This window comes from Condylura cristata, unplaced genomic scaffold, assembly GCF_000260355.1.
Source record: "Condylura cristata isolate star-nosed mole 26May11 unplaced genomic scaffold, ConCri1.0 scaffold00017, whole genome shotgun sequence".
NCBI classification, from domain to species: Eukaryota; Metazoa; Chordata; class Mammalia; order Eulipotyphla; family Talpidae; genus Condylura; species Condylura cristata.
The window spans coordinates 20,544,186-20,558,077 of record NW_004567118.1 but is presented as its reverse complement, the minus strand read 5'-3'; the positions used below and the strand labels follow the sequence as shown (position 1 = coordinate 20,558,077).

The 13,892-nt window shown below is 38.2% G+C and overlaps 1 protein-coding gene across 1 annotated transcript in view; it reads left to right on the top strand.

Moving 5' to 3' along the window:
- Positions 1-13,892, top strand: part of LOC101627563 (butyrophilin-like protein 2) — an 80,828-nt gene that overhangs the window by 37,205 nt on the left and 29,731 nt on the right. Inside the window, exon 7 of the mRNA XM_012726075.1 lies at positions 10,843-11,190. Coding sequence (XP_012581529.1) covers positions 10,843-11,190 — 348 coding nt within the window. The remainder of the gene's footprint in view (positions 1-10,842; positions 11,191-13,892) is intronic.

Sequence of the window (13,892 nt, the reverse complement as noted above, 5' to 3'; positions counted from 1 at the left end):
GAAGTGGCTTTAGTTTCTTAGTGCAGTGCTTTAACCCGCTGCGCCACCAGGGAGGGCCAGGACACTTCGATTTTTAATTTTTGTTTTGTTCCTCTGCCAGGGTGAGTTTTATTTCTTAACTATTCAGCTCACTAATCTGCTCCTCTGCTTCATTTAGCCATTAGGCACTCTTTGCATTATTCAGCTTTGTCATTGCATTTTTCAGATCTGTAACATATGCTAGGGTTTTTATTAAAAATTTCTAATTCATTTATTCTTCTCTCAAGTCTACTGAACATCTTTATAACCATTACTTTGAACTCATCTTCATCAGCTGTCTCCATAAACTCTTCTCCTGAGATTTTGTCTTTCCTGTTCATTTGGGACATGGGATATCTCCCATTTAGCCTGCTTCTATGTGCTTGCTTCTAATATTAGACAACACTAGTACCTCTTTGAGTCTTGAAAGATTGATTTTGTGATGCTCTTTGGAGTCCAAGAGCATAGTTCCTCCTGGTCAGTTGAGGTAGCCACTCAAGGTATCTGCACTTTGTTGGGGCAGCACAATGAATGGGTTGTCAGCCTGGTCCATCTGCAGTATAGTAGGTAGGTACCACCTTTCCGTGCACTTTGGTGTCCTTGAAAGATCAGTGGACCTAGATCAATTGCAGCATGTGGCTGGAACACTAGACTCTGCTGTGCAGCTATATCACAGGAGTGGATGGGGTTCTCAATGGAGCACAAATACCAGTAGTCTAGAAAATGAGTTCAAGCTGGTCCCTCCCAGTACTAGTTTTAGAAAGGCGTGTGAAGTTGCCAAATTGTGTCTTCCAGTGTTTTTGACCTGGGAACCATTTCAAAAGCCAATGTGTTCTGTGTTACCTCAGGGCTCCTGTGCACATTTCTGTGTCTCCAATGCCAGGAGCTCCATCCCATGTGTCTTAAGGTCTGTTAGACTAACTAGTCTGGTTTCTATTTTCCTAACTGGACAGTGAAATGATTTTACTAATGAATAAAAGGCAGACTATACTACTTGATCTCTTTTTAACCTACCTAATGGGCAACAACTATGAAGATGAATCCATTGTTAGCCAACCTATGTGCTGAGATACACACTTAAACCACTATTGCGATACGAATCAGTGCTCCCTTTTTGAAGAAGCACTTGTGAAAACCTGTTAATGTCAACGATGTGTGTGTATTTGGCCAGTACATGTCCATCTGCTCTAGAAGGACATCTCTATAGAAAGACCCTACCTGGGTAGGAACACTCACATTGGATGATCATCAACATGCAGCCTGGACTTCAACAATTGCATCAGGACAGTTGTCAAATTGCCACATCTGATATAAGTTCATTCTATATTATCTGAAAAGAAGAGATGTCCAGGAAATACTGATGTGAATGCATCAGTGTGTACAAGGAAGCATTGGCAAAATTATATAAAATCACAGCTTAGAAATTTTTGTGCCCTGCAGAGAGTTCCAGGCGTCAATTTGGTGTCCGGTTTTCCCAGCATTTGGAGGGTCCCCTTGAGTACAGCAGAGGAGCTGCCACCAGGGTCCCGTAACCCCTGCAGCAGGCTGCTGGCCAAGCCTGTAGGTACCCGCTTGGGTACTGCTCAGGGGTCTTTTCTTGTTTCTCCCTTAACAAGTGTTAATGTCCCCATGTCACATGAATTTGGGGCTCAGGTTAAGGAGCCACTGATGGCCCCCAGCCAATACATGATGGCTCAGTGGATAGTGGGCAGCAGGCAGAGGTTTGTTTCCATAATGTCTGCCCCCGGCGCTGTCCCTATGAATCCATTGTCTCGCACTGCAAAATGGATGTGCAGGTGTACTTAAGGTTGGCCTTTGGAGTTATTCTTTGAGATAATCTAATCACATGAGCCCTTAATAGCAGACAACCCTCTCTGACTGGGAGCAGAAGTTGAAGTCGGGTTCAAATGTCAAATAGAGTAGTTAAGATGAGAGATCTTTTTTCAGTAATAGAATTGTTCTAATGGATTATGTATATTGACTGAAAATTTCAGAAATTATTTATGTAAATAATTGGTTTATGATGATACTATACCTCTATGGGACTATTTAATATATATGACTACATAATATATGTGACTATATTAGACCTTTATAGGGCTTTAAAAAAAGAATTTTGCATATATTTGAATAGGACATCTATTCACCTGGGAATCTTATAATATTTGTTATAAAATATATCTAATTGTATAAATGATATGTGGTGATGATTCATGCTTTTTTAAATAGCCCCTCATATTTGATGCAACTCAAAGGTCCACTTTTGAGGGTATGGATAAATATTTTGTAACATACTCAATACTTAGGCATGACAACAGAATGCACTCCTTGTTAACATATAAGCATGTGGACTTCAAAAAGATCATTTTGAAATAAGTAGAACTATATCAAAATATATTGTGGTTTATTTCATTTTTATGAAGCTTAGCCACCAAGGTCAAATGAACATGAAGCTAATATGAATAAGATTTCAAAAAGATTTCAAAAAGAAAGAGCCTTCTAGGTGTGATTAGCAGACACATCCACACCTGGTTCCTGGGAACATTCACTTAATCTGGAAGTTGACATTCAGACTGAAACGAAAGTTTTATTGGAGTCCCATGTGTTTCCATTTCTCTTTTACAATAGAGTTTTGAGGTTATTTAAAATACAATAATCAATAAATTCATGTGTTCCATACATGTTCCCAAAAATGTGGGACAAAGAGCAATAATAGTTTCTTTACTCCACTAAAATGCCCAGCTATGGGATGTTGAAGACAGGGCATCGTTGAAACTCGTGCACAAGTTCCTATCTGTGTTATGTGCATTATTGGGGTTTGCCTTGGCCCAATATGAAAATATTATAGTGTCTCAAGGATTATTTCCCCTATACTTCAGAAAACAGAGTCTGGAAACTAAACTGAAGAGTTTAGGGTCAGAATTTTCTTCATCCTGTAGGGCCTCTCCTTAACCATGTAATCATTAAGTTTGCTTTATACTCCTTCCTTCCTTATTGGATCTCTTAATACATGAAATGTTGAGTCAGTTGCTCAGAGTCCACTCACTTCCTGCTTTCACTTTCCCATCAGGGGTTCCTATGAGCCAGTTTTGTGTTTAGGAATCTTACAGTGTTTTAAGAAGAATTTGAGTGTAATGTGGCCCCACGACTGTGACCACAACAGCCCAGGTGAGGAGGGAGTCTGACTCCAAGACTGAGCCCTGAGCTGGGATGCGGCCCCTGTGCATGGTCATCGGGACCCTCCTGCTCTCAGCAATGCTGCCCTGGCCGAGCACAGGTGAGTGGGAAGGATAAATGACTAACTTACTGTACACTGGAGCCTAACTTAGAAGTCATTTTATTTCACAAAATATTCCTAGGTCTTCTGCCCTTTTTCTGTGTTCTAGATCTGAAGACCTTCATATAGACCTCATTTCATCTGTCCTCTCTTCCTATTTGAGTCTCGTTCTCATTTTTTAATCTCTGATTTGTGAGGATGAAATAACACAATTACATAAAACTGATATATATAAACTTTAGAAATCTAAGTGATATCTTAAGTTATTCTCATGGGTTCTGTTCCTAGAAAAGAAAGGTTCATTTGCTGCTCATTACCATCAGATCCTGGAGTCACCCACACACTGCATGATCCTGGGGCAGAGTAATTGAATGCTTTTGGTATAACACATACTCTTCTGTTTGATATCTGTGTTTGAACTCTTCACATAAAATATCAATTCCTATGTAGGAATTTTATATTTACATGGAGTTGACTAGAAATTGATCTAGTAGAGAATACATGCATTTGCTGGACAAAGATTCATTGACATAATTAACTTAAATGAAAAAAATCAACAATGAAATGTTATTACATTTTAACAGAGAAAATTCTGCTATTGGACAGTAAGATGAATGTTTTCATTGCAAAAAGAAACAGACATAATTTGAAATTATAAAACTGCATAAGAAGTTCACTTGAGAGGCAAGAGGAGACTCTATGCCAGATCCAGCCTTGTCGCTGGGATGCCTGGTCCCCTGGGTGGGGGCTCCCCTTCAGTCTGTGGGGTGTTGCTTATCATCTCGAGTGTACCAATGACATCCACTGCTAGTCCCTCAGTGCTGCTCCACCATGTCCTGTCATAGATTCTTCTTCTTATTATTCTATTTTCCCCAGAGTTGGTAATGGCCTTCAGTTTTCTCACTGGCATGTTTTCAACTCATATCTTTTACTCAAGTCTCTGTTGGAGACCCTTTGTCCCCGATCACGGATTATTGGGGGGCAGAACAGGCAGGGTCTCAAGGTAGGAGCAGCGTTGGTGAGCAGAGATTCCTAAAAAAGGGGGAAAAGAAGAAAAAAGGGAAAGGGGAGCAAGGAAGACACGGAATCAGAGTTGGGTCTTAGCAAGTCTTCCAGTTCTGCTCTTAGCAGAAGTTTATTTTATCCATTAGGAGCAAGCAGTGGGATGACATCAGCACATGAACTGGGCTGAGAAATTGCAATCATCTTTTTTTCTAAGAACAGCTTAGGGTTGTATTGCCCTTTAGCAATATTATAGCATTATAATATTAGCATTATTCTTAAAATCAATCTATTAAAGTTAAGATAGGTACATAAATTCATAAAATTCAAGGCTAACATTGTTATATTTACCACAGTGTTGATTGGCTAAGATGAAGTCCCTTTAAACCTTAAATGCTACTTAATGATCTTCATTCTCATTGAGACAGCCTAGAGGGTAAAGTAAAGTGGAGGAGTAGGGTGGAGGCTGGGCTGGAGATGTGAAGGGGGATAAGGTGAGGTCGAGGGCCTCGGAGAAGTTGTGAAAGAGGGTAAAGTAAAGTTGGAGACTAGGCTGGAGGAGTTTTCTGGGAGATAAATCACTAAGGGAGATAGTAAGATTCCTCATTTAAAGACTGAGCAATAAAAGCTTAAGTAAGAGAGTAGAGTGATAAGATTTGGGTTCTGGTCCAGGCAGTAAAAGAACTTTAATTATTTTTTAGCATGTTCTAGTACTGCCTTGTCTTACAATATTGATTTTATTATAATTGTTTTTATTAATCAGCCAGTTTTAATATTATTTTTTGCTTTCTAGAGGAATTTTCTGCCTTGGGCAGCGCTTGCTCACCTGAGCCAGGCAGTGCCTTATGAGGCTAAGGCAATCTGGCTGTAAACTGATGGTTGCTTAGAATATTTTGATATTACAAAAAAGGGAGGTCATAACATAAGTTAGCATGGAAATTCTGATTTTTCAGAGCACTTCCGTCTCTATCTGGAATATGTCAGTTGATAGAGGTTGCATAGCTTCTGTCAAGTCTCATCTAAACCCTATTTTGTGCAACATTTTTACCATGCATTCAAAATCAAGTTTCATTTTACTTATACAACCCACCTCCACTATCTCTTTATTAGTCTGAAACAAATTCCCTGTCCTCTGTGTGTTTCTCAAATGTACTCCAGTGTTTTGTTTTGTTTTGTTTTATTTATGCATACAGAATTGGGGTACAGGCCAGAGGCTCAGGGGCAACGAGAGGCTTCACCATAGACAGTGGGGAGCAGAGTAGGGAGCAGACAGGCAGATCGACGAAGTACACTGCTGAGGGGAGCAGCGGGCGGGTCAGGAGAGGTCTGCTGTGCCATGTGGTCACCTCCGGGGCAGGTGGGAATCGAACTCATGCAGAAGTGGCTTTAGCTTCTTAGTGCTGTGCTTTAACCCGCTGCGCCACCAGGGAGGGCCTACTCCAGTGTTTTAATGAGGTATATCTTCTTGTAACTTTTAGAAATTCATGCAGAGGTGATACATTTTTTTAAAAGATTTATTTATTTATACATACAGAACAGGGGTGCAGGCCAGAGATGAAGAGGCAGTGAAAGGATTCACCAGAGACGGAGTGGGGAACAGAACAGGCCAACTGACGAAGTACACTGCCAAGGGGGACCACAGGAGGGCCAGGAGAGGTCTGCTGTGCCATGTGGGTCATCTCTGGGCAGGGATTGGCAGGGATCGAATGCCTGCTGAAGTGGCTTTAGCTTCTTAGTGCTGTGCTTTATCTAACCCACTGCGCCACCAGGGAGGGCCCTGAGGTGGTACGTTTTTAAGCCTGAACTCAAAATATCTCTTTGTTATTTTGTCATTACACTCATTTTAAAGTGCATTTTTCTTCCTTCTTTATCTGGCCTATTATTGCACAAAAAGTTGAGTCAGCTTGTTCAGAGTGCACTTGCTCCCTGCTTTCATTTTTCCCATGTGTAGGTGTGTTCACAGTTTTAGGAAGAGTGTGTTCACAGTTTTAGGAAGAGTGTGAAAAAGTGATCCAGACCCAGGTCTGTGACCCAGGACAGTCTGTAATGAGGACAGGGTCTGACTCTCTCACATTGAGCCCAAGCAGGAACACAGCCTGTATCACAGCATTATCCCCATGCTGCTCCCTGGCCATGACCAGAGGTTAAAGGTGGTTAAATAGAATTGGAGACTTCACCTTTGAACTTGGAAACACTACTCCACCCTTCTGTGAGATGAACTGTTCCTAAGAGAACCTTACATGATTGTTATCAGAGAGGCCTCTCTCCATGTCTGAGTGAGAACAGGGAGCATCTTCTCAGGTGGCTCCACTTGCCCGATTTCTCACTCTCCTTCCTGTCATGGTTCCACATCAAGCTTGGAAGGCTGTAAAGGAGCAGAGTCTTCATGCTCTCCCTTATAAACTTGATATAATTAGGGTTATATCAAGTGGACTCTGCCCCAACGCAGGACACATTGACATACTCACCAATCTGGAACTTCTCTTTCCTCATTGTTTCAGACTTTTAAATGGAAATTTATGTTTCAGTACATACACATGTTAGATTAAATCATTGGACTCTGGTGACTGAAAAGTCTGCAGCCTCCTAACTCTCCCCACAGGTTTTTGGCTAGAGAAAAATCCTTTAATAACATGTTGGTTCCTCTGGAGATCAGCACCCAGTCAAAGTATTCTAGAGGCCCCACCTAGAGTCAACACAAATACATAAACCCAGATGTTTAAAAGCTCCATATGAATAATAAAAGACCCTCCTATTATAATTCACCAGAGAAATCAGACGGCATGCAGAGAGGTGGAGAGGAAGATTTACTTGTCACGAGGGGGATCAATCCCAAAAGGCTGAGCCCTGAATTATAGGAGTGGTGAAGTTTTATACAGGTTGTGTGATCATCCCATCCATCACAGCATAAGCATTCTTTATTGTCTGGGAAGGGGGTCAAGGTAGCCAGAGCTACTGCTGTGGACTAGCCTCACACAGGAACTTACTGCTCCAGCAAGCGCAGAAGCCAAGCAGCAGACACCTCCCAGGCAGCCGGCCTGGGAAAGTAGCAAAATCTAAGCAGAACTGGGAAACTTCCTGCTTTACTATCACTTAGGAAACTCCAAGTTTTATAAACTCTGTGTCAGAAAAGGGAGCCAGAGTACAAATGATAAATATTTGGCATCTATACAACAAGGGTCTTGTAAAAGATTAATTAAGCCTGTCACAAAGATTAAACCTAGGGTTGTAGAATAGTAACAATCCAATTGGTTTATTGTAGAATTTTTCCCTAGTATATTTATAAACAGCTGTTATTAAATTATTCTGGTTTGGTGGGAGGGAGGGAGGGAATAGCAACATATGAGAAAGTAAGGCAGAGTCTTAACCTATTTGGACACATACCATGATATGGCAATTTGTTTAGTTGAGGAAAATATTTATTTAATTATATTTTCTAAGTTTATAAATAGTTAACTAACTAATGATTTGAAGTGCTCTCTGAAGGACACCGCCCATGCCTACGCTGTGCCTGTCCTCACCTCACCACCATATATGGCCATGGGCCCAGTCCATCCCACCCATTGGCCCTTTTCCCCTGGCTACTCTTCTGTCCCACCTGGCTCCCCACCTGATCGCGACCCGGCCAATGGGCACATGACACACCACCCCTTATGCCCCTGATGTACATATTAGCTCAGCTCTGGAATAAAATTTGGCTTTCTGGTGAACAGACTCACGGCGTCCGTCCCTCCTTTCCGCCTTTTCCTTTCACTCTCTGTTCACATGGTTTTATTTTTGTAGTAAGAGGTTTTGTGCTTAGGAATTTAGTAACCTTTGTACTCTTCAGAACACAAAATCTCTAACTGGTAATAATAGGTAACTATGCTTGTATTTGCCTAACTTAACACCAAATATTATGCTTCTAGTTATTTTCGATGCAATACTAAAAATGTATTAGCCTGCTATGAAATTGGTATTAACTAATATTAATTTTAATGACAGAAAAGATAGCAATTAGTAATTGCTAAAATAATTAATTATTTAGGTTGTCTGTCATTAGCACATAGTTAGAAAAGTTAAAGGAATCAACATAACTTCATTCATTGCCTTATACTAACATCTTATAATAAACTAGTTTAAGACTAAGGGAAACAGATGGAGTTTTTTATTAAGATAACTAGTGAATAAATACCATGTGGTTTTTTTTCCACTTTCAAATATAAAACTCCAACATTAGGCTATATTAGGTCACTTTAAGCAGTATCTATATTTTATTAGTTTTTCTTTTTAAGTATCTATATTTTAAACAGAGGTAGTGTACAGATCTTTTATTGTAGCACTTAAGTGTAAACAAAGAATTAAAGTCAATAAATAAGAAGTTTCATGATGCAAAAAAAAAAAGTTCCAGATAACATTAGAGTACCAATTCCAAGGTTAGGCTGCACAGTAAGAAAATAAGAGGACAGCCCATGTCCACTTTGTATCTGTACTAAATAAAACCACAGATAAAAAATACTCACAATACCTTTAAGCCTAGTTTGGCAACGTTCACTGCCAAACATACATAAAGTGAATGCTATTGTACTGGCTTTTGAGAAATGAAAAAGTTTATTTTGAGATCATCTGACAAGGAGGCAGGAGGAAATCTACCTTCCTTGCCAGAAGTGAACAGGGGCTATTTAAAGACTATTTATTTATTTATTTATTTATTGGGATCAGAAACAAGGGAATACAGAGTGGTAAATTATAATTAGTCCAAAATCATTCCATAAATAGAGATTTTTTAAATCCTGTCACTGAATTTTCCTCATTGTTGCACCCTTTGCTTATAAATTGATCATGAATTCTCTTTTTAGTGATCTTGGTTCCATTGAGGCTGATTTTCTGTTCTACTAGCAGAAAGGTCCTCTAAGGATAGGGTGTCACCCATCTGTATGCATTTAACTTGAGGTTTTGCTTTGCTACATCTATGAAAAATAAGTAATGAACATTTTTTCATGTATCTGTTGATTTTTTTTGTATATTCTCTTTGGTGAATTGTCTGTTAATATATGTTGCCTACTTATTAATTAGGGTTTTTTTCTGTTGGTAAATTGTATATATTTTAAAATGTTATAAAAATACTAATATAATATTTCTATATTAACCCTTTGTCACTTGTGAAATATGTAAATATTTTCTCCCATTCAGTAAGAAATCTTTTTAATCTACTTATACTTTATTTTGCTGTAAAAAGTCTCTTTATATGTGATAAACCAGTTGTTTATTTTTGCTTATATCTCCCTTACCATGTGTAATCTCAATTCTCCAAAATATCTTTATCAACACTTCTTGGCCTTTTGGCTATGATCAAGTGATGTTATGGAATATATCACCAAAGTAGTCTTCTGTATTTTTTATTGTTGCAGATCTTATCTAAATATTTAATCCATTTGGTACTTTTGTGCATGGGGTTAAAAAGCGAGTCAGCTTTTTTCTTTTACATGTTGCCTTCCAACTTTCCAAGTACTATTTACTAGTTGTCCTCCTTCTCCCATTGTATGGTGATGGCTCTTTTATGTAAATTAAGTACTTATGGGAACATGGTTTTATTTCTGGGCTGTCAATTCTATCCTATTGATCCATGTATATATTTTAATGCAAGTACCATATCTTTCTTAGTTCCCTTATTTTACAGTAGTTCAAAGTCAGGTAACATGCCTTCCTTTCTTTTTTGTTTCAGCATTGTTTTTATTATTTGAGGTCTTTTATGATTTGAAATCTATTTCAATATATTTACTTCAATTTATTTGAAGAATTTTGGTGGCATTTTGATGAAAATAGCATTACATTTATATATTGCTTTTGGTAGAAAAGTCATTTCGGTTATATCAATTTTTACTATCCATGACCATCTAATGCTTTTTCATTTATGTTTTATTATTAAGATATTAATAATGTTTTGTAGTTGTCATTGTATAAGTCCTTCATTTCTCTGGTTAAGTTAAGTTAATTCCTAGACATTTCATTTTGTTTGATGTGATTGTTAATAGTGTTCTATTCACATACTGTATTTTTTCATAATGCAAAGATAGCATTTTTTGGTTTCACATTATATTTATAGCTTATGCTATATTGGGTAACATATCACTTAAATCAAGGGAACACTTGGTTGTTGATATTAGGATTATCAATTTGTGCCTTAGAGTATACAATAAGGAATAAATCATCACTTACTTACTTAATTATTAATCGTTCACTGGCTAAATTTCCTCACTGTAAAATGCAAATATTCTTCAATAACACATGGAATTTTACAATTCAATAAGTGAGTTATATAAATTTGAAGTCCAATCCTAGGCAAGTGATAAAACACAAATTTTGATAAAGATCTTATTATTGTTGCCCATTGATTTCATGACCTCATATTAGCAGTGTTTTTGGAGATAATTACTGTAGATCTATCATTCATTGAATATGGCTCATTTTTCTAGTTGAACTAGTCTATTTTCTCTCTCAGAGGGTCACAACAGTGCTTTCAACAAGCTCAGGGATGATTCCATCCTTTTCTTAATTACTTCCAGGTCAATTCCATGTGAATGGACCAACAGAACCAGTCATTGCTGTAGTTGGGGAAGAGGCTGTGATATCCTGCAATCTTAACCCAATCATGGATGCTCAGAACATGGAGGTGAAATGGTACCGAAACCAGCCTCCAGGTGTGGTGCATCATTATGGTGCTTCCAAGGATCATATGGCACATCAGATGTCTGAGTACAAAGGAAGGACAGAGCTTCTGATGGAGAATATTGCCAAAGGGCAGGTGACCTTAAGGATCCATTCCATCAAACCTTCAGATGATGGGGAATATAAGTGTTACTTTGAAAGCTCCGAATACTACAATGAGGCACAATTTGAAGTGTTGGTCACAGGTGAGTCTCTGGTGTGAGAACTCTTAGATAATTTGTGTTATGTTTTGGTCTAGCCATCAACCTATAGTGTTGGGGTTAGATACTGAACAGAAGTAACTGAGTCTATATGAACATTGTGATGAAGTGCCAGGAATGTTACAGGTGTAGCTCATTTTTATTCCAACTTCATCAAATTACAATAGAAATATATTCACACATCTTCCTTGTAAACATAACTGACTAAAGAGAAAAGGGAATAGGATTATCTAATATGTTCTCTTTCTGAATAAATGCATCTCATTCTATTGTTTAAAACCCACAAGGAGCTATATGAAGCAGGAAAAATCTGAAAAGCTAACTTTTAGGACTGGAATTACTGTACCTAATTCCTGCCCAAAGATGATGTATTGTTCCCCAGTCAAATGTAGGTCTTGCCTACTATGACTTTGCTATGACATCTTTGCTTACTAAAATCCTTGTATAACTTTGTTCTTTAATTTTATGGATGCTAAGACATTGTGCCCAGAAAAAAACCTGTCTTGCCAAGGAAAACAGATAAGGAAAGTTTCTAGTTTTGAACATACACTGAACCTGAATCAGCACTTTCTCTAAAAATACCAGAGAACCTCTCAGCTCAAGTGGTGGGATTCTATATTGTTTCCCTCACAATTTGCCTTATGAGAAACCATTCCAATTATCAGAGAGAGCTCAACAGTACTGACCTTCTAAAGAGGAATTTCTTTTTCCTCTAGGACATTGACCTATATTTAAATACCCATTACTCCCATTCAGTGATAATATTGGATATACTCTAGGTAAGCCCTGGAATTACATTTACATTATAAAAGGTAGGCAAGTACAGAAAAGAAGGTTATAGAAAAGAGATTATTTTTTCAATTTTTAAACAAATTTTTGTGCCACATTTTAGCTAACCAGACATTTTTATCCACATTTCCCCTAATAGAATTTTTGTATAGTATAGGATGTATAGTTGCCTCTCTCTAATATTTCTTACTGTGTTTATAGGAAACCTGCTTTTCTTTCAACAACTACATAGGAGCTCCCCACTGCAACTGTCTATTTTTTTTAAATGTTTATTTATTTATGTATATAAGAACTGGGGTACAGGCCAGAGTTGTGTGTGGGGGTGAGGGGAGGGTGAGAGGATTCACCAGAGACAGAGTACACTGCTGAGGGGAGCAGCAGGCAGGACAGAAGAGGTCTACGGCACCAGGTGGGTCAGTTCCCTGGCTGGGGATTGAACTTATGCTATAGTGGCTGCAGATTGCATCATAGTGTTGTGATTTAACCCTTTGCACCATCAGGGAGGATCCACTGCAACTGTCTATTGTTCAGAAATGAGGGCCGAGTCCACTAGAGTCATTGGCCCAGGCACAGCCTAATTTGGAGGAGGGAACCCAATTATTTTGATTCATTTGTGATTTATTTATTTATTATTTTTTACTTCTAGAAAGGGATCTTTCACTATAATTTGATCACGGGGAATCTAGGAATTAGATAACCACCTCTAGAGCACCTGAAAGCATTTCTTGGGGTAAGCCCTCATCAACAACTTTGATTTTGAGAGCCAGCTGCTACTATTGCTTTTTCAATAAGCTTAGACAGTGTCATAAGCTCTACCTCTGACTATTCTGTTCTTTGTCCAGCCAGGGAACTGACCCACATGGCACTGTAGACAAGTAAAAAGTAAACAGGTTCCCACTGCTCTCCCAGTTCTGCAGAAGTATGCATTCCCTATGTTAAAGCTATTGGCACTGAACTAGGCATCATGCTTGTGCCTGAGTTTGTTCCGAGTTTCAACAAAGATTAATTGCTACACTTTCTAGAGTCTACTTTGCAGGTGAAGTTTGCATACATAGAATCCAATAGTTTTCCAAATCATAAATGCAAGAGCTATTGTGCTTTCCACTCAAGCACAAAGAAAGATAAAATAAATAAAACTAAGGCGCAGCCTAAGGCAAGTTTCTACTTTGTGCTGCAAGCATGTGCCACAAATAGTATCCAGGAAGTCCACAAACCTTAAGTCAGAGTTTGTTTCACTATCTCTTTTGTCCTTTGGCAGTAAAAATATTTTATATTTTTATATTTTAAGTTTAGTGTAAGAAGGAGCAAGATTTACTGTGTCCCCATGGATTAAATACCAAATTTATGAAATGAGATGTCGTGCTAAGTTATTTAGGCAATTACTACTTTCCAGCCAATTATTGTATAAGTTTGTATACGAATAGTGATATAATAAATGATCATAAATATATTCTGAAGAATCCAGGTATTTTATTAAGAGTAAGTCTTCTGTGTTTCCTAAAGTCAAGGACTTAAAATTTGCATGTTTTTCAGGAAGACTGCCCTTTTAGTCAAGTTTGTTGATTATAGTGGAGACAATTTCATTTTTATATGTTACTCAGCCATATAAACCAGAAAAATAAAGCCCTATATTCTTACCTTTTCCATGTGAATGCTTCCAATGACCTTGGATTGTTCTTGGGTTGGATCACCTTGTGCCCATCACCCACATATAGTGTAGTGTATGGTGCCATGTAGCATTAGGAGTTCTTATTTTTGCAGTCTGAGAGCAAATGCTAGATTCTCAGACAGAGCCCCTGGTCCTCTCTATGAGGAGACTTCATGTTTTCCTGTGATTTTTATTGTTGTATGGTTTCACACATTTCTTTGATCTACCCTTCATCTTAAAAGACTGTAGT